Source organism: Nesoenas mayeri (genome assembly GCF_963082525.1).
Source record: "Nesoenas mayeri genome assembly, chromosome: 1".
In the NCBI taxonomy this organism is placed as follows: Eukaryota; Metazoa; Chordata; class Aves; order Columbiformes; family Columbidae; genus Nesoenas; species Nesoenas mayeri.
In genome coordinates this window covers 8,194,411-8,215,083 of record NC_137541.1, presented here as the reverse complement: position 1 = coordinate 8,215,083, position 20,673 = coordinate 8,194,411, and the positions used below count along the sequence as shown (strand labels likewise).

The 20,673-nt window shown below is 47.2% G+C and overlaps 1 protein-coding gene across 3 annotated transcripts in view; it reads left to right on the top strand.

Moving 5' to 3' along the window:
• Positions 1 to 20,673, top strand: part of FRMD4A (FERM domain containing 4A) — a gene marked incomplete at both ends in the record, with an annotated part of 384,638 nt that overhangs the window by 233,752 nt on the left and 130,213 nt on the right. For all 3 annotated transcript variants that reach the window (XM_080354261.1, XM_080354260.1, XM_080354259.1), the window contains one exon: positions 18,274 to 18,339. In XM_080354261.1, coding sequence (XP_080210387.1) covers positions 18,274 to 18,339 — 66 coding nt within the window. The remainder of the gene's footprint in view (positions 1 to 18,273; positions 18,340 to 20,673) is intronic.

The window sequence follows — 20,673 nt, the reverse complement described above, 5'->3', positions numbered from 1 at the left end:
TTAGCTCCCTGACTGCTGCGGAGGGTATGAGAAAAGTTGTTTCAAGCCTCTATATAAAATTTCCAGGAGAGACAATTGTTTCTAATAATAGCCCTGGCAGCGGTTTAGCAATACAACACACACAGATGTGGGAGTGAGCAAGCAAATCTCCTTTCCCAGGCAAGCCAGGTCACAGGGAAAGCTGAACTCCCAGCTTGTTGGTTTGGTTCAGGATTTTAAAATATTGTCCTGAACAAAAACCCCGGCACCGCTCGCTTTTTCTGCTGAGAAGGGGGTGTGGTGCCTGTGCCTTCAGGATGCACTCACTCCATGGGCACGGCTGAGCTCGGCTTTCCCGGTGCCTCAGGTATCGAGAGAGCCTGAATCCCAGCTCTGCCCAGCACCAGCTGGATATCGGGGTGTCTCAGACACGTCTCCTCCTAGATCAGCATCTGGGGTCTGATGAGCATCCCCCATCTCTGCACAGAGGGGGTCATCACCAGCGTGGGTGTCTGTGCCATTTTCCCTGCCTCCAATTCCCTGTGAGGCACTAGGGAGGTCTCGGTGGAGCTAAAACTATCAAACTGATCTGCTTTCTCCTTGTGGCCATGGCAGAGGGCCGGGCAGGAGGGCTGCTGCCTGCACCACTGTCTGCACATGACTTGAACCCGGGGTGCTGACCCTGGCCGGGCGATGGTGCGCCAGCTCAGCTTGGTGGCTCAGAGCTGCTTGTCCTGACCTTCCTGGCGTATGTTACCAGTAGCTTGCCCTCTTCCAAATATTAATATTTTTAAGGCAGTTTTAAGTACTGGTGTCAGGCGGGGATGTGCCATGTGCCACAGGAGGGAGAGCTGCTCGTGGGGCAGGTTTTGCAGCCCTGCTATGCATGGAAAATATTCTTAGGTGAATTTGTGTTTTAAACATCCAGGCTAAAAATATGGAATCTCTGCCATTATTTGGGCGCAGATACACTTGTTAGTCACTTGCAACCCGCTGGGCCAAGCTACCCATTTCTCCTGGTAGCTTGTCTCTGGTGGTCACATTGCCATGCATCTGAGCTGATCATTGCATTAAAAATGCAAATCGATATCGGGTGATACCTGTGATCACAGCATTGGGTCATTCATGGCCATACAGCAATGCAGCTCACTTGGTACAGAGAGCAAATTCCATGTAGATCGTGTCAAATTGTCTAGCCAAATCAAGAGCTTTGGTTAGTGTGTTCAGTGATGTTAGTATGGACATAGGTCTGGGAAAGACTTCCCAAGTCATGGAGTCTAGTCCCACATCGCACAGGTCATTACAGTCATACATATCCTCTTTGCTGCTACTATAGCTTGCTGTATGAATAATAGCAGAAGGTTTGAATGCAGCTTAACAGATAACAAAGGCGAAGTAAAATTGGATGGTGTGGATGAGGGAGAAAAATCTGTATTAGTGAGAATTTGAAAGGGGCTGAAGAGTGACTGAAGTCTCAAGTCCCAACCTGGTGGGACTGTGAAGGACAAGGAAGGCTCATGCATTGCGAGATGAGTGAAACAGACAGGGAAGGTGAAAGAGGAGTGTGTTGATCCAACACTAACCAAATTTGGGGTCAGGGCTTAGTGTTATCCCCTGAAGAAGCAGTAAGGCATTGTGTGACCCAGTTCTCGGGAGCTAAGCAGCAGCAGGCTGGATCGCTGGGACAGTAAATGCTGCTGTCAGGCATGGGGCCATGCTCAGCTCTCAGGAACCTTGGGTGTCTTTCATTCAAAGCACTCTAGGTTTGAGGTGCTCAGAACTTCTGTGCCTTGGAGTTGCCCCCAAAATCTCCTGCGAGCTGGGAGCCATCCCGTGAATGCCCCATCTCTTGGGGAGCTGGGGGTCAGTGCTGCAGGGGGAGCCATAAGAGCAGGTGATGGTGTCCCCCTGAGGTCACAGAATCTCAGAATGGTTGGGGCTGGAAGGGACCTCTGCAGATATCCAGTCCAACCCACCTGCTAAAGCAGGTTCACCAGAGCAGATCACACAGGAATGTGTCCAGGTGGGTTTGAATGTCTCCAGAGGAGGAGACTCCACAACCTGTCTGGGCAGCCTGGTCCAGGGCTCTGACACCTGAAAGCAAAGACATTTCTCCCCATGCTTCATCGCAGGCTAGGGTGTCCTTGGGTGCACAGCTGGATCCCAAGGTCACTTGGCAATGTCACCCTCCAGTCATCCTTGCTGGCTCGCTCCTTCCAGCGGCTGGAGGTGCGGATTGCCCTGCAGCCCCAGCGCCAGCAGAGCACGGCAGCCAGCCGGCAGCAAGGTCTGACAAGGTTAAGCTGGGGTTGAATTGCTTGCAAGCCTCCTCCAGCTCCAAATCTCAGTTTGTCCCAGCATCTCCCAAATCATACAGTTCCCTAAGCCTGCAGTGGATTGCCCAGCACAGCCTTGGGAACCACTGCAGCTGACAGCATCCCCTGATATTTATCCTTCTTCCAGGCTTTTAACAATTTAATTTCCAGCCCTTCTTTAAACCTCAATATGTGCCATTTCCTAGAAAGCCACAAATTATTCTCTGAGGCTGCACAAAGAGTTGGAGCTCCTGTTCCCTGCTCTGGAGATAAATCCCATCAAGGACCAAAAATGACTTTGACTGCTTTTCCCTCTGATCTGACACTGTGAAGATGCCCTGGCCAGATGTTTGATCAGCTCTGAGCTTCTGGGAGCACTTTCATGTTGACGAACCGCAAACACGTAGGGTTTGATCCTGCCTCCCTCTGCTCCAAATCCCCTTTGCACTCCACCTACTTGCAGGTCGATGGGAGCCTGAAGGTTTATTCCTTGTCTGTGCTTAGTCCCAGTAGCCTGCCTGTCAAAATAAGTAAAAGAGCTTGATGTACCTCTGCTTCTCAGTGTTGTGCTTCTCTGTGGCCCTATTAATGGTGCCAGATACCCCGGGTGCATCTCTATGGGGTGGGGTGGGACTTGCCCAGCTTTAAGGCACAAAGGAGACAAGAGGAGCAGGAACCGTCTGGTTTCCAGTGCAGTTAATGATGTTCTTGCTTACAACCCCTTATGGCTCCTTTCCTAGCAGATACATCATCTTTCTGCTCTCGTCCTGAGCTGCTGCGTGAAGTTTTCACGTGGTGTTAAACAGTTGTTGTGTCCCACTCTCAAGAAAAGATCACTAGTGGGTGAGAAAAATACCCTTTTCACCCTCTGTCTTGCACTGGTGCTATATGGTGTGACCTACTGTAGTAATCTTTGGGTAAAGTCCTTGACAGCAGAAAAAAGGGAGACAAGATGATCCTTATTTACTTAAACTCACTGTAAAAGGGTCCACTTAAAATCTCCTAGAAAGCTGCAAACCAAAAAGATGTTGATATTCCCATTTTGGCTACAGGAAACCTTTGTGCATACATTTCCACGTGTAACATGTTACATTTTGACAATAGCTGTTGGACTTGCCAACCCGCAAGGATCAGGCTCTGTGTTTAGATTATATATATTTTCTTTTTTCTTCTTAGAAGTTCCCACATGTCCCAACCAAAATAAATCCACCCTTGTTTGGGTTTCCCGAGCGCGTGGGACTGAAGGTGGCTGCAGCTGTGCCACACACGCTGCAGGCGCTGTTGGCGTCCCCTCCGTCCCAGCTGAAATATTTCACACCGCAAAGAGCTTTGCAGATAGCGGAGCAGCCACCGGCTCACCCTGCTGCTTTCACACCAGCTTTGGGCAGGACACGCCGGGGGTGGAAAGCTGGTGCATCAGGTTAGAAGCTTGAAAACTCAGCATAAAATCTGAAGCTCAGTGCTTGTGCGGGAGAGGAGAGCGTGGATTGAGCTCTTTCCACCTTTAAAATTCAGTTTTGCCCTTGCTCAGTGTGGATGGTACATCTCCTGGCTATCTCCAGCTAGGGTTTTGTGAAGATGCCCATCATCTCAACACATGGCTGCCGCATGTGTGCTTGTGTACCATCAGAAACTCATCTCCTGCTGAAATGGGGCACTCCAGGGGACACAGGTGATTTAGGGGATGTGTAATCAGATACAGTACTTCTGTACACACACACCCCCCAGCATGGAAGCATGCTGAAAAGTAAATTTGGAAGGCAACTTCCCTTGCCTTCTGCAATTCTGAACTGGAAAGACCAAAAAAGAAAATGGCAAAAATAGAATTGTCTGAAGTGATCTGGGCTCGCCAGGGTGATTTGCAGCCCTGTTGAGTGGTCATACAGTCACCAAAGTTGTCACCTGGGCTTGTCTTGAAAGAAGTGGTGGGAATGGGTGGCAGGGGAAGGAGACTTGTGCCTCATCGAGACTGGGGGGAGCAGCAGGGAAGCACTGACTCTGCTTTTCTCCTATGTTGCAGTGTGGAAGATGCTTTCTGAAATGCTCTGGGAACACCAATGGTGATTCTGGGGTGAATCTGCTAATGTGAAGGTGCTGGGTTGTGTCCTCGCCGTCTCAGTCCCCTCTCGCAGGCACCGCCGATTGCATCTGCAGCAAATGCTGCTCCAAAATGGGTATCGAATCCTGAGAGTGCAGGGCTCGGGGGTATCGGATCCAGCTGCTGAGTTTGCAGACATTGCATCAGGCTGTTCCCTCTTCGCTTCCCATCCTTAACTCTTCAGCATTGATTCTGCACAGTACTAAAGAGCTGCTGTGTCTTCCAGAAAGGAACATATTTAAAGGCCCAGGTGTCTGTTACAAACACACAGGCTGAAGTTGAGGTGTTTATTCCAGGTTCCTCCTGTGCAGAGGTTGCAGGATATCATTACGTTTTGAGGTGTCCTGATGCAGAAAAGACCTGATCTTTCTGCACTAACAAGGCAAAGCATTCCCAGTACAGGCATCACAAAATCCTGGTATTACTCAGAAGATTAATGGGAGTGTAAAAGCACAGGTTATGTGTCCTGGAGGCAGATTTCCCTACCAGAACAAGAGAAGGCAGGTAGGACCTCTCCATGCTTCTCACCCAGCCAGGTGTGCATGCAGAGCCCATGGGAGATGTTCCCACCCTGCAGCCCAGCTCTGCCCTTCTCAGCACCGGCTGCTCTTGAGCAAAGCAGGAGCAGAAATGGTCAAACCAGCCTTTTGCAACCAGATCCCATCTCTAAAAAACACCTGCATCCCTAAGGATGAGTCAGCTACTCGTCGTCTGAATGTGCTTTGCGTTTCACCCTGTCCTGTTGTGAAACCCAGCTGGGGGGTGATGTCCACCCAGCACCGACCCCCTCAGCTCAGGCAGCTCAGGCAGAACCGCTGGCGATACCCAAGCTGCACACCAGCCGCAGCCTTGGCTCTCGACATCAAATGTATGCCAAACCTGCTGATTAACAGTGCCTGGAAACAACCCAGTGACATGTTTTTCCACTGGAAGCATATCAGTTCTTAAAGTGTTATTTGAAACAAGAAGAAAAAATATTAAAAACCAGAAACACTTCCGTGTACAGATTAACATTTTACTTTTTTTTTTTTCACATCTGCAATGATTTCTGCAAGTGTGTTTCCTATTATGTGTTATATATGACACTGCTCAGTGCTGTGTATTGATCCGCTCTGCTGGAGAATATCTGGGTGATGCACTGCCCAGTGCTTCGGCTCCATTGATCAGGGCGATCGCTGCTCACACCTCCAAATACTTAGTGATACAGTAGGTACAAACCAGTCAATGAGAGCTAAAAGGACACTTTAAGCCTTAAATCTTAATTTAACCTTTAAAAATATTTCACAGATATTACTGCTTCCGCTGCCTTGGGTCACTTTGGTCATCTTCCTATGAACCTGCATCGATGTTTTTTTTCTCCTCAGCAAATCACACTAGTTTCAGTAGCAAATAAATTGCCCTGTTCTCTATAACTAAACCAAACCTCCTGCAAATGTTTTCCCAGAAGACTTGGATGCTCTCATGTAATTACCACCCTGTCTACATGCACAAATGAGTGATATCTGGAACAGTTTGCTGCAAATATGCCATGCTTGAAGTGTGAAACCGTACAAAAAAGTACATTTTTATGTATGTTTACAAGGAATTAAAAGTCAGACGTAGGAGAGATTAACAGATATTCTAACATCTTTGGGGAAAATAATAATAATAATCTATTGCTATGTACTTTAGTACCACAACTGTCTTTATCATGATGATGACTCACGGTGCTTGATGCAGTCTGTAGTTGGGAATGAACCAGAAGGTCACCAAGTGTCCTCACAGAGAAGCTGATACGACTTATAAAAGGCTGCGGAGTCCATCAGTGGTAAAGGACTACCCTGATGGATAATTTAGATCCTTCTCCCTTAGACCACGCTGTGTCCTTTGTGCATAGCAAGCAAATACAGAGCTCTTCCAGGGGAAGCAAGACCTCTCCCGGGGCATATCATGGTTTTCTTGAAGCATGGCCATGCTCAAAAGTTGATGGAGCACCTGTCCCAAGGCCCTGTTGCTTGTCCTTGTGCGAAGATGCCAGAGATCCTTTATCCTCTTTTCTTCTGAGCGTCTCATTTTAGTTCTGCCATTTATACTTATTTCTTTGGGCTGCATTAGGGACTGGCAATCCAAATGATGGATGGCGACTCTTGTATATAATGCGCAAACATGGGATGAAACTACTGGACTTGCCTTAAAGTGATTATTATCTAGAAAACAAGCTCACTCTGGGCGAGGAAAAAAAAATATGAAAGCTTACAAAATAAAGATGTTCTTTACACAGTTTGGCTGAGCTGAGTTGGCTCAGGAGATGTTATAACAGGGCAAGTTATCCTGGGTGTTAAACGGGAAGCTAGCAGCAAGGAAGGTTGCCTGTTGCCTGATAAATATAGGCACGGAGAGCTTATTTTTTGCTATGTTTTTTGGTGACAGTGGCACTTTTGCAGCCTTTGGGCATTACTTGGGCACACAGATGAATAGCATAGGACAGAAGAATTGCCCCAAGGTCCATAAGGTCTTGGCTCCCCAGTTTAAGAAGAACAAGGAATTACTGGAGGGAGTTCGGCGGCAGGCTACGAAGATGAGGTGTCTGGAGCATCTTGCTTATGAGGAAAGACTGAGAGAGCTGGGTCTTTTCAGCCTGGAGAAGATAAGCTGAGAGGGGATCTTATCAATGCTTATAAATATCTCAAGGGTGGGTGTCAAGAGGATGGACCAGACTCTTTTCAGTGGTGCCCAACAACAGGATGAGGGGCAACGGACACAGACTGAAGTACAGGAAGTTCTATCTGAATATGAGGATAAATTTCTCTATTTTGAGGTGCCAGAGCCCTGGCCCAGGCTGCCCAGAGAGGTTGTGGAGTCTCCTTCTCTGGAGACATTCAAACCCACCTGGACACATTCCTGTGTGATCTGCTCTGGTGAACCTGCTTTAGCAGGTGGGCTGGACTGGATGATCTCCAGAGGTCCCTTCCAACTCCAATCGTTCTGTGATTCTGTGATTCTATGATTCTGTGGTTCTATGAAGGTGGGATGAGACTGTAGGCTGCCCTAGGCACTTGTCTTCCCCTTCTTATAGGAAGCAACCCTCTAGTTGCAATGGCTTCACATGGATTAAGTGATTTCACTGCACCTAAAGATTTTCCTTAATGCTCACAGTGAACAGCTCGTCACCTGCTCCATAAAGAGCGATGAACAGGGCAACTGGACTGTGGCTGTTCTCTCTCACTGGGTCTTGTGGTCAGCTCCAGGAAGGAGCTGATCTGCTAGGTCTATGAGGCTGTGCAGGGAAGTCCAACAGGAGAGGATGGAAACCCCATTCCCTGACTCAATTAAAACTCATCCGCACGAAAGCACTGACCACAGGGAAGTGTCCCAAGCTGGCAGGAGGAAGAGCAGCTGGGCCACCTCAATTGCACGATTATTTATTTATAATTTGTTCTCCACACAGCCCTTACTCATAGCTGGGTGCAGCCATCATGCTGCACATGCAGAAAGACTATAGAAGCAACACAGGCTTGCCAGGTAAAAGTGGAGAAGATGATAGCTATAGCATCCCAGTTTGGATTAAGGTTTTAAGAGCTCTGGCATGTTCTTGACCTGGAAACATTGGCCCAAAGCAGATGTCAAAACTAAACCACATGCAGAACTGACCGGCTGAGTCGAGGTTTATCCAGACATATTTTTCCTGAGTGCAGAAGAGATTACAAATAATAAATAATACTGAAAACTGTGCCACCTGCCTGTGGTCAGCCCCAGCTCCACAGCTCAGAGGATACTCTGACCATCTCAAAGCTCCTATGGTTTCCACTCCCGCTTGGTTAAGAGTGGGGATAATGCTTGGAAGCTGATGTATTTTTAAGCTGGTAACCTGTTTATTTTCATGCCAAGAAAGGGAATGGACAGAATTATGAGAGCGAGTCAAACATTGTGAAAAGTATGAATTGGGAATGCCCTCTCCTCCTACATCAACATCAGAAGGCAGGGAAGGCATAAAATGTTCTGCATCTCTTTGTATTTGAAAAGATTCAGATGTGTATTATTTTTAAGAAAGAAAACAATACGTGACATAAACCAGCACAACCTCCATTCTAGTGAGGAAGCCAGTCTGTCCAGGAAAGGACTTTCTTATCTCAGGATGTAACTGAAATCAGGCCTCCGAGGCTGGCTGCTCTCAGAGGGGTGATTTAGGCGTCTGCTGGGTAATACCCTGGTTGGTTTAAAATGTGGCATCAGAATTAGATTTAATTCTAAATACGTGGCTCAAGCACCAAGTGTTTTGAGGTTAAGACGTGGCGTTTCCGGCTTTAAAGTTCGCCTGAGAGTTATTGCTTGATGTTGTAAATAGACTTAGGGACCATAGGAGACGGGTTTTCATTTCAGCCCTGATACAGTAAGCCACTTAAACACTCGCTTATGTCACACTGAAATAAAAGGGATTTATGGACACAGCTATGTGCTTTGCTGAATCAGAGCGTTTTTGCTGAGCGCTGTTTAGAGGAGGCATGAGAAATAACCTGTGCAGATGTCCTCGGGTGATGCGGGAGCCCAAGCAAGGCTGGAAAACACTGCACAGAGGAAGTGAGGAGCCCCTGGGCAGGCCAGGAACTCCTTTGTCAGCTCTCAAGACAAAACAGGGAAGTCACCAGGTCACTCAGCCTTTAGCTTGCCTTAATTTTTATCCCATTGCTCCCCATCAGCATCCACACAATGGCTGGGTCATGCCATTCACGAGGTGCTTCCGCTGGGGTGACACCATGGCTGACACCATCCCACCTCCTTTCTAAAGGAGGATTCTTGCTTTCTAATTACTGAAGCTGTTGTGCACTTTTTTTTCGCCCTCCTTCTGGCAAAGGACCATTTGCCGAAATAATCACATCACTTGATGCAACCGCTCTTAACCACGTCCCCTGTGCAGCTCCTCCATGCAGTGAGGAACATCAGCCTTCATGGGACAGCAGCTCTCATTTCCTGCAGGACAGGAGAGGTTTTTAAGAGCTGTATCTGTAACCATGGTTTCAGCAATTTCATCTCTATTCCCTAGCCCGTCGGTAAGGACATTGATTTTTCAAGGGGTGGCTTAAAGAAGCTTGTAGGGAAAGCTAAAGGCCATGGACATGATACGGTCTTCTGGTTCTACAAAACCTGGGGGAGATGCAGCATCGTTGTCAGCATATATTTTCTGGCCATTCACTTCAGCTATGGACTGTGCATGTATTTCACAGACCCTCAAAATACTTCAGTAACAGGAAACCCACACTGAATTAGAAGTTGGAGTCTGGTTATGCATCAGCCATCAGCCACTTCTCCACTTCTCTTCACATCATCACTAACGACATCTACAGCATCTTTCCTGGGCTGCACTTTTCAGCTCCAAGGCTCCATTTACAAACAAGTTCTCTTCCTAAAAAGGATCCCTCTGTTTCTTTGAATATGCATCATGTTCATTCTTCTGCCTGAGGATGCAGCTGGGATACCCCTCCTAGTGAAAAAGCAACTGCCTTACAACTAACTAATCTCTCCTGCTCCAGAGCCTTTCCAATAGGAAATCAACACATGAACAAATTTGCATGGCAGAAGTGTTGTCTAATGGCTTCCTACACATTGTGGTGAGAAACATCGGTATTTCTACCCAGGGAAGTGGTTGAGTCACCATCCCTGGAGGGGTTTAAAAGAAGTATAGATGAGGTTCTTAGGGACATGGTTTAGTTTTAGATTTAAGTTATGTTTGGACTTCATGATCTTAAGAGTCTCTTTCAAGCAAAATGATTCTGTGATTCTGTATCAGTTCATTTCAGAAAGCTCAGCCCATGCTACGTACTGTCTCTCTGACCTTTACAGACAGGACAGGCTGTATAGACCTGTGCTTCCTATGCCAGGAGCCTTGTGCCTGATTAAAATAATTTTCTCCCTTTTGAAATAATAATTACAAACTAGACTTTCCACTTTTGGTTTAGGAAATGGAAATAAATAGTAGAAATGTGGAACGTATTCAGAAACAATGGTTTCTCCTGCCTGTCTCCTCATCCTCAGATGTTGAAGCCACCGAGGCTCAGGTGGAAGCCAGTTTGGCCTGAAGGGTGAAGGGCAAGGGCAGTGGACATGAGTGTGCACAAGGGCATTGGACCTGGAAAGCAAGATGGCACGAGCAGTGCTGCAGATGATGGTGATGTGCCTGCCAGTGAAGGGTGCAATGAAAGCCTCATGACTGGGACAGATCAACCAGATTTGCACCAAAACTCATCCCGCTTCCCTTTGTCACTTCTTCCTCTGACTGAGTCACAGACAAAGGACTGCAAAAACAAGCAAGCCTCCTCTGGGCAGAGCCTTGCCTGCTCCCCAGCCACCTGGCCAGTGCTGCTCCCCATCAAGCGCAGAGTCATCTGTGACCATGTTTTCTTCTACCCAGGTGCCCATGAAAGGATTTACCATGTAGCTCAGCTCTTTGCACACTATCTCACAGCCGTCTTCATCTCAGTCACCATCGGTACTATTTATTAGGTACTGATGCAGATCAGCGACTGGGGAGGATGTTCTGTGAGCACATAGAATAAAAAAGAAAGATAGGTCATTCCTCTAGGATCATAGAATCATAGAACAGTCTGGGTTGGAAAGGACCTTCAAAGCTCACCCAGTGCCACCCCTGCCATGAGCAGGGACATCTTCACCCAGATCAGGTTGCTCAGAGCCCCGTCCAGCCTGGCCTGGGATGTCTCCAGGGATGGGGCATCTACCACCTCTCTGGGCAACCTGGGACAGTGTTCTACCCTCCTGAGTGTAAAACATATCTTCTTCATGTCTAACCTGAATCTCCCCTCCTTTAGTTTAAAACCATCGCCCCTTGTTCTGATGCAACAGGCCCTGCTAAAAAGTCTGTCCTCATCTTTCTCATTGGCCCCTTTTAAGCACTGAAAAGCCTCAATAAGGTCTCCCAGAGCCTTCTCTTCTCCAGCTGAACACCCCAACTCTCTCAGCCTGTCCTCCCAGCAGAGCTGTTCCAGCCTCGGATCATTCCTGTGGCTCCTCTGGACCCTCTCCTACAGGTCCACATGTGTCCTGTGCTGAGGACCCCAGAGCTGGATGCAGCACTCCAAACTTGAAGTGTGACTGTAGGACAGGAGATGACAGATGGATGTAGGCAAGTGAAGAGACTGTGCTGGTCAGTGCAACAGGCAGTCACTTGCAAGACCGGCCACAATTCAGCAAAATGAAGTGCTGCCATGTGCACAAAATACACTGTGAAGACGTTCAAAATCACACAGCTTTTCCTCCTTCTCTCCCCCTACAAGCTTAGGAGTTGCCAGGATGAGAAGGCAGTAAGAAGTGGTCAAGTGGGAGCAGCATGTTTAATCTAATAGTTCACTGTAATCAGCAGGCTGTCATCTCTCCTATTTCCTTTCAGCAGGTCTGTCCAAACGATGGGCAAAGTGACAACAGATTTTTGTGTATTCAGCATAGTAATTGACTCTCATAAAGGCAGTGAACATTTAGAAAATATTCTGCCTCCAATTATAATTTCTGATTTGAGTCATGGAAGAATACACCGTATACCTCTTTATTTCTACAGTCACCAGCTAATGAAACGTGCCGCGGATATTTATAGAACTGCCATTGTAAGTAGCATTTGCATTTGGTGCCTTTGAGTTATTTAGTGTGACGGCGCTTTCACCAGGAGGGTTTTTTCGTTTTGAAAGGGAAAGGTTCCCTTTGGAGTTGTTTCCTTCCATCGCCTTCACTGTTTCTGTTGGATGGAGCAGTTCTGTGGGCAGTTGCTGATAATTTAGTGACGAAGTGACAGGCGTGCAGAGATTAGCTGGGTGAGGTGTGGGGTTTTGGGCTGTGTTAAGGACAGTTTATGGGATTCTCTGGGACCATGTTTGGAGTTACAGCAAAGATGAATAGAAAGGAGGGCAGTCACCAGAGCAGTTCATGCCAAAGAGCAGAACAACCGCCAGCTTACCTTCCCTGGGAAACCCGTTGTGTAAATATTTGGGTAGGAGCCTCCAAAGGAGATTTAGAGTCTTGTGATAAAGGTAATTAAAATGTTATTGCCTTGAGAAAAACAGCTATAATTCAGAAGATCCCACAAGTAACCATGAGAGAGACTTCCTTTCTGTAGCATTGCTGTATTAGAGAGAACAACCATGCATGAGGGATGGGGACAGACTTTTTACAAGGGCGTGTTTTGATAAGACAAGGGATGATGGTTTTAAACTAGAAGAGTGACATGCTGGACATGAGGAAGAAATTTTTTACACTGAGGGTGGTGAGACACTGGCCCAGGTTGCCCAGAGAGGTGGTGGATGAACCATCTCTGGAGACATCCCAGGCCAGGCTGGACGGGGCTCTGAGCAACCTGATCTGGGTGAAGATGTCCCTGCTCATGGCAGGGGTGGCACTGGATGAGCTTTGAAGGTCCCTTCCAACCCAAACTATTCTGTGATTCTATGTCAGGTCATGTTGTCACTGACTAATCTCAAAGCACCTTCCAAAAGAGATCAGCATCAGTTTCCCATCCTGAATGTACAGAAGCCAAGGAGAATAGTAAGAACGCATGACTTGCATATGATCATCTCCCCTGCATACTAATCCAGCACCTCATCCACAAAAATATGTTTCTTCAGATCTACATGTGCCTTACAAGCACCATCTGTGTTTGTGTTTTGGAGATGTATTATCCCTAATCTTTACAAACTCATGTGCATAAATGACAAAGCTTTTTAAAAGCGCTCGTGTTCAGCTCTTCAAGTGCTTGGGGGTCATGTCACATGTGTAGGCATGAAAAAAAGAGGCAGATTTTCAGAAAAAATGTGACCTACTGAGCTGTTTTGAAAAAAAAAAATCTGTTCTGTATTTTGGTGCATAATTTCCATCTGAGTTCATGATAAGTCTGTCCCATCAAATGCATGTGGCCCATATTCACACCCAGCGTGTGCAGCTCTCTGCCATAAGGATGAGTTATTAGCACTCGGGAGCATCTAATGCAGTCCCACCTCTTTGCACATCTTGAGAGGCGCTGGAATTTATGGGGGCTGATGTGGGTACAGCATCCTTGGCTGGTGGAAAGCTCTTCTGGGCTGAGCACTAGAGCCCGGCTCTGAGTATGGAAAGAAAATTGTAGCATAGAGGGTGCTGGTCTCTTCTCTCAAGTAATAAGAGATAGGATGAGGTGAAATAGACTCAAGTTGCACCAGGGGAAGTTTAGATTGGATATTAGGAAGAACTCCCAGAAAGGGTTGTCAGGCATTGGAACAGGCCGCCCAGAGAAGTGGTTGAGTCACCATCACTTGAGGTGTTTAAAAGACATGCAGATGAGGTTCTCAGGAACATGGTTTAGTGCCAGAGTTAGGTTATGGTTGGACTCGATGACCTTGAGGGTGTCTTCCAACCAAAATGATTCTATGATTCTATGGGATAAACCATGTGCAAGGAGCTGAGTAAGCAGCAGAAACAACCATGGAGCTCAACTGGGAATTGCATCAGTCAACATGAAATGGCTGGAAGTTCTCTCTTCTTTGAGCATCAAGGGTATCTTGTCTGTTAGGTTGAACTAGACACTTGACTCTTTACTTCTGGAGTTAGGGTGGAGGGCTCTTGCCCTCCAGGAGGAAACCAGGGGCTGTTTTGGTGCAGGAAAGCACACTCACCGAGCTCACAGTGAAACCCGAGACTTGATCAGCAGCAAACTCCCTCACTTACACATCAAGCATCCTTCTTTTCTGCAAACAGCTCTGCCCAACCACTGCTTCTTGTCTCTTTGATGATGTTCAGTTTTTCCATGGAAAAGGGAAAGCTGTACCTTTGTGCCTCCTAGCTCTCAGTTCCCCTCATCCTTCTCTGGGTAAGAGTCTTGCCAGAGGGGAACCTCGATTCACTCCTTGGAGTCATCCTCCATCCAAACTCTGGCGCTGCTTAGCTCATGCTCAGTGACCTCCTGCTCCCATGTCCCCATCCACAGGGCTTTGGGGTTGATTTCCCTTCTCTAGTTCTGAGAAGCAGAAGGCTTTCCGTGACTTGTCCCCCAGGAGCCAGCCACAGCTCCACCGCAGTGCAGCAGGTACCACAGATCAGCCAATTTGCAAAGCCTCAGAAGCAGCACCTTTCACGCAGACAGGCTGTGCTAAATCAGTTCCTTCTCGCTGTGCTTTGAAACGTTCCCTCTTCTTGCTCTGACAAACTAGCAGAGTTTGTATTGATCTGACGGTGCAAAAAAGCACATAGTGCAGGCTTCAGACACCTAGTGGAATAATAAAACAAAAAGAAGGGAGGGCAGGACCATCATATTTTAGCTTGTATCCAGTAAGAAGTCTATCTTTTACCTTCTTTTCTCTTGGAAAGCATCATTGTGTTTCTAAGGGAAGTGAAAAGCCCCAAGGCTGAGCATCCTGTCTACAGATGGAAATACTGGAACAGATCTCCAGCCACATACGCTGTGGTCTTTCAGAGCTTCAAGGTATCAGCCAAAATGAAACCAGAGGCTCCTTCGCTGTCTGTGTTTGTACCCAGGGCTGGTAGCAGGAGTCAGTGATGGGTCTTTTTCTCCCCCCAAGTCTGTGCATTGGCTGCTGCATCCTCTCCAGCTCCTGCAGCAGCTCTTGTGCAGAAAAACCTGAGTGGAAACAGCCAGCAGACAAACTGGGGTCATTAGCCTGTAGCATGAACCTTCAAACAAGTGAGAGGCACAGAAATGAGGTGGCACTGAAGAAATAAAGCGTGTGCCTGGCCGTGTGCTCACACCCTGTGTGACCAACCTATAAAAATGACTGTGGTCTCTGACAGGCGCTTTGCTGATGGACAGAACTGCTGTGGGCAAGCTGATGTGAAAGCCATTTGCTTTCTCTCCCCCTTGTCTGCAAGCCATGTTAATGAAATGCCTTGTAATTAGTCAGCCGTCACGTGCTGCATTTCAGAGCTTCACTTTATTCAGATACTACATGTTACCAGCTGTTTGCATTCGGGATTTCTTTAAGCCGTGAAAGCACTAAGGAGATAAGAAACTCTGGGTTGGAAAAGCATGGAGAGCTAAAGAAGCTCCACGCAGAAAGCCAGCGCTTTACTAAAACACTAAAACACAAAGTCAAACCTCTCAGAACATTTTCCCTCTTCCTCCTTTCACCTTCTTTTATTCTCATTTCAATTTTGGTATAACCAATTGGAGCATAACACATGAGAGCCGGACTGTGTTTCCATCCCTGCCATCGTGTGTTACCTCCACAATAAACTCACTTTTTAATCTCTTGCCTTGGGTGAACTCCTATTAAAACTAGAATAACAGTGCATACTCACCACCTTGGGGATGCAGCAGATATATGACGGTAAGAAGATGACAGAGATGCCAAAGCAGAGCTCAGCTGCTCCGAGTTTTATCTTCTGGGAAAGCCCAACAGAGAAAGATCGTGGTTCCAACACCACTCTTATTCTGAGCAGGACCAACCATTGCAAAACCCTTCTGCAAGCCTCTGGCATAGCTTTACAACTGAGCTGAAAGCAGTTTAATACAGAGTTCACAGAGAAAAGTCTCACTCACCAAGTAATCTACCTTATGAGAAGCCACATTTTGCATAACATTACTTTACCAGAGGAAACTCTCGTAAGAAGACGATTTATTGCCATGGCAGTAACAGGCTGACATTTATGAGAAGTCTTGTTTTACAAGGCTTTCCTTTGGCTGCAATGCCAGGGCTCCAGTTGTGCTCACAGAAAACAAGAAGGAAAAGAGATGATTTTTAGCACACACGATGCTCCAGAGGCATTTGGGTGTGAGTAACAACGGGGGTAAAGTCTGCTTGGATCGCATGGGATTGTGCGTGCCAGCATTGTAAATTTGGGATGAGTCGAAGGGAAAAGCTCGTTTTGACTGAAGTTGTCTCATGAGAGCTTCCATATCTTGCATAGCCAGCTTGAGGCTCAATTGAATTGTTGCACATCTGAGTTTTTGCTATGGGAAAAAAGGCTGGGGCCAGGAGAAGGCTCAGTGTGTCCTGGCCCCAGGAAAGAGGGAGATGGATGTGGGACAGAGCTGCCAAGAGGGAGGACAAGAGCACCCAGGAGAGCCTGGTGGGCTCCTTTGCTGAGAGCAGCAAGTGGCAGGGTGAGGGTGGTGTTGCCGAAGATGGCCAAGGTTATAGACCCCGTGGCAATGGCCACTCACCCCCTGGGCTCTTGAACGGCTGAAGCTGATCATGGAATCTTAGAATAGCTTGGGTTGGAAGGGACCGTCAGAGGTCATCTATTCCAACCCCCATGCAATGAGTAGAGATATCTTCAACTAGATGAGGTTGCTCAGAACCCTGTCTGGCTTGGCGGGGCATTGCTGGCTGCCCTCCACCACTGCCTCCTGGATACCAGCACATCTGGCCTCATCAAGCCACGAATGGGTGACTTTTAACCCGCAGAGCTAAAGCAGAAAGCTAAGCTGTCCTCAGTTAACCCCCTGAGCCCATGTCTCCCTGCGCTCTGCAAGACAGCTTTGCACTGGGGGCTCAGCTCAGCTGGCATCGATGGGAAGAGGTGATGGGTGAGGTCTGAAATGCCCAAGGGGCTGTGGTAGCTGCATCCCTACAGCCTGTATCCCCCCCAGCAAGGCTCCCATGGACACTCTGCTATCTTCAGGTGACGCTTTAGGACTGGCCATGGTGAAAAATGTAATTAAACAGAGCTCGGGACCCACACAGCACTCAGGACAGTGCCTTGGCTGGAGGGTGGTAGGTGCCCAGGGGCCTCAGCCACCCTGCGAGGCTGAGCTGGGTCCGTGCTGCTGTGGGTCTGGGCATGTATGCATGCTGTGGGGTGAACCCCACCAGGGAGGATGCCTGCATGCTGCTTAAGTCATGCTGAGGAAGGGATTTCCAAGAGCCAAAGAGGCTTAGGGGTTCCATATCCCATTAATAGACAGTGGGATTGTGCCTGTGTGCACTGCAGGGCTTTGCGGGGCTGAGTCGGGATCCATAGCTCTGCAAAGCAAAGTTGCTTCTCACTTATGGTGCTCTGTGCAAGATGAGAGCCAGGAAAGGGCTTGGCCAACTGGAGAGGAGTTTCCTCAGGCCACAGCTTATTTATTTCTTAGCACAATCTACAGGACCTTGGAAAGCTTCTATAAGTCTTCTATAAATAAAAGTTTTATTGATATTATTTGTTAGCAGTTGTAACAAACTATACTGGTGTGGAAGCAGCTTGGGAACAATATAATGATATCATGAGTGATTCCTGTGGTACATCTTAAATAGGACACCCCAAGTAGGACAAGCCCATTTTGGGATTCAATCCCAAACAAGCAGCTGGTGTAACCCCAGGGAGCATCATCAGCACAGCCCAGGAGGAGCCTGGAACAGGTTGCCTGGGGAAGTGAGGGAGTCACCGTCCCTGGAGGTGTTTAAAAGACACATAGATTAGGTTATTAGGGACATGGTTTAGTGCCAGTGTTGGGTTAATGATCTTGAGGGTCTCTTCCAACCAAAACTATCCTATGATTCTACGAGCCTAGTTTGCTCTACGCTACGTCTGGGACGGCTGAGTCACTGTTCTTGAGGGGTTTGGAGGAAACTTGTCTGGATGTCTCTTTGGCTGACCAAGCTAGTTACAAAGCCAGAGGCTGCGGTATGAAATGTCAGGGCCCCTGCACTGAAATCATCCCCCTCGCCCCATTTTTCACACCGGAACAGCCTCCTCCCAGCAGCTGCATCCAAGCAGACACCACACGCTGCTCCATGACAGCTACCGGGGTGGCTTTTCCTTTTCTCCTTCCAGTCTTCTCTTTCCCCTGGTGCCAAAAGAAAGGGGATTAATTAAAGAAAAAGAAGTGGATAGCAGTGAATTAAAGCCTCCAGCTTGTGCCGGGGATCCAGCAGCCACGTGCCGAGCTGGAACACCAAGCACCCTGACACCCGTGTCTCTTCTCTCCTGCAGATGACGGAGGGCCGCAGATGCCAAGTGCACCTCCTTGACGACAGGAAGCTGGAGCTTCTCGTTCAGGTAGGAACTGCACGTTTCACCATCTAATAACCTGCTACAGCAGTGGATTTTCATCAGGGTGGGGAGAGTAAAGGGTTCTCATCTGGTTTTCTCAGCAACTTCACGTCGTGATTGCAGGCAGAGCTCAGGGAAGCTGATTAGTGCTGGGTGGGAAGGATGTGCAAAGACATATCTGTGGGAAGGAATAATTCAGGCCATATTTTGCTTTATTCTACGCCAAAACTGTCCGAGTCACTGACAGTGAGACAGAAAAGCAGCTCTGGTCATTTTTTACGCTATTACTATATCACTTAGCTATTTTTTGAGACGTTGCTTAGCTCTGTGAAATGTATTGCATCTGCTTAAAATATCTCCAGCGTTTGTTTTTATTTCCTTTACTTGCCATCCTAAGTTGCTGGGGTGCAATGATGGGTCCGTGCCGGAGGTGGCTGTGCCACATGTACCCAGCTGCACCAGGAGATATTACAGATGTTGTAAATCACGTGTCAAACACAAATACACATTAAAGTAAGTCTGTACGCCGTCTGCTTTATTTTGTATTAAAAAAAAAATAATGGAGAATTAAGAAAGATGAAAGTCTGGTGTTGGTTGTGTAACGATGGGCTGATGGAAGCTGTAGCATCCTGAGCTTTTCTGACGATTTTGGCTCTTGTCTCGGAGATCACCAACGGGTTAATAACAAGAATTAGAAGAATGTCTTTCCTTCCACAAACGCTGCTGGCCAGCCCAAGAAGCAGGAAATGAAACTTCCCCAACTGGGAGGGGGGCAGGATCCTACCCAGCACAGGCAAACCTGAATGGGGATTGCTGAAGGTGACTTGAATCGCCGGAAGCACATTCAGCCTCTCTTTCTGGAAAGCTGCTTAAAAATACCATTAAAATGTTAATGGGTAACATTTTTTCAAGTATATAGTCACCAAGGATTCCCCGTGACGCTCAGCGCCATCAGGGAGTGCCTGGATAATCATGAATGAGCCAGACCAGGACTGGAATGAGAATAGCTAGATCAAGATGACTAATTAAAACAAAACAAACCAAAACTGTACCAATGGTTTCTGCACTGCGAGCATCCCTGTGCCGAGCTTGCTGACGCTTGTCAGCTGGGTGGGGGAATTTCAGCCACCTTCATCACAAGGATGTAGCACTTGGCTTCCTATTTAGTATAACTGCCTTTTGGCTTCCTATTTAGTATAACTGCCTTTTTACATTTTACTTAGTTCAATTAAAAATGAATGGGTTATTGGAGAACAGCTTTGCTAATGCACTGCTTACAATATTAATAATAACAGTTTGAAATATACTGCAGGAAATCTATATGAGCTGCCCTGGCTAAACGGCTTATTTGGGTTTTTTATCAATAACACAAAAAGAAAACCACAATGAAGATGACAGTCAAGGATACTTGTTTGGGAAGCTCTGTGTCCACTTCTGAGTGAGCAGAAACAATAGCATGTGATATTATTTGTTTTAAGTGTTTGATCACACCTTCAATGGGGATTTCTCGGAATCAATATAGGAAGCGAATTGCTCTGTTAAATCACACTAACTGGTTTGCAAGTGACCTGTGGTTGAATTTTATTTGTACAATAAATCAGTTTGCTGTTTTCAAGTAACTTGTGAATGGGGAAAGCCAGGAGGAGTGGCTATGAAAAATTCATGCCAGAAAAATCAGTAACCTCTGTTACGTGCAGGTTAACCTAGATCTCTGAGCACCACCATATCCCTGTGTGTACAGGATTGTCCACTGAGACATCTCAGATGCTTTTCTGGTTAAATGAGGCTTTTCAATGCTGTTAGATACACTCTGCTCAGGGTAATAGTGAATAAATCACTTCTGGGTGGAACGGACAACAGAGGAAGAGGATGTTTAGATTGAAGTATGTCTCCAATATTGATACTCTTTGCAGATGTGGGCACAACGCTTTGGTTTGCCTGTCTGTAAAGTGTGGGCAAAGCCACCAGATTTGAGGAGGTCCTACGGCTGCTCCACTCGGGACAGGAGTGGGTGATGCCACCCAGATGAGTTGTGCTTTGCCCCAGCAGGTCCCCAATCAACGGGGCTCCCTGTGGGAGCAACATGCACTTTGTCAGGGGAAATCTCACCAACTGACCCGTATTGTTTGTAACTTGTGGTGAGATTTCAGATAAAAGTTGCTTTGTAAGCTCTGAGTACTATTGTTTTTATTATTACCTTATCTCATAGCTGAACTGAATAAGAAGCCGTAAATACAATGTTCATCCAACCTTGAGCTTCTGGCTGTCACTTCAAAGCTGTATTTTTCTGTGGGTATCTTGCCATGGGCTGAAATGGAGGGCTGATTTGCTGGTTCATGC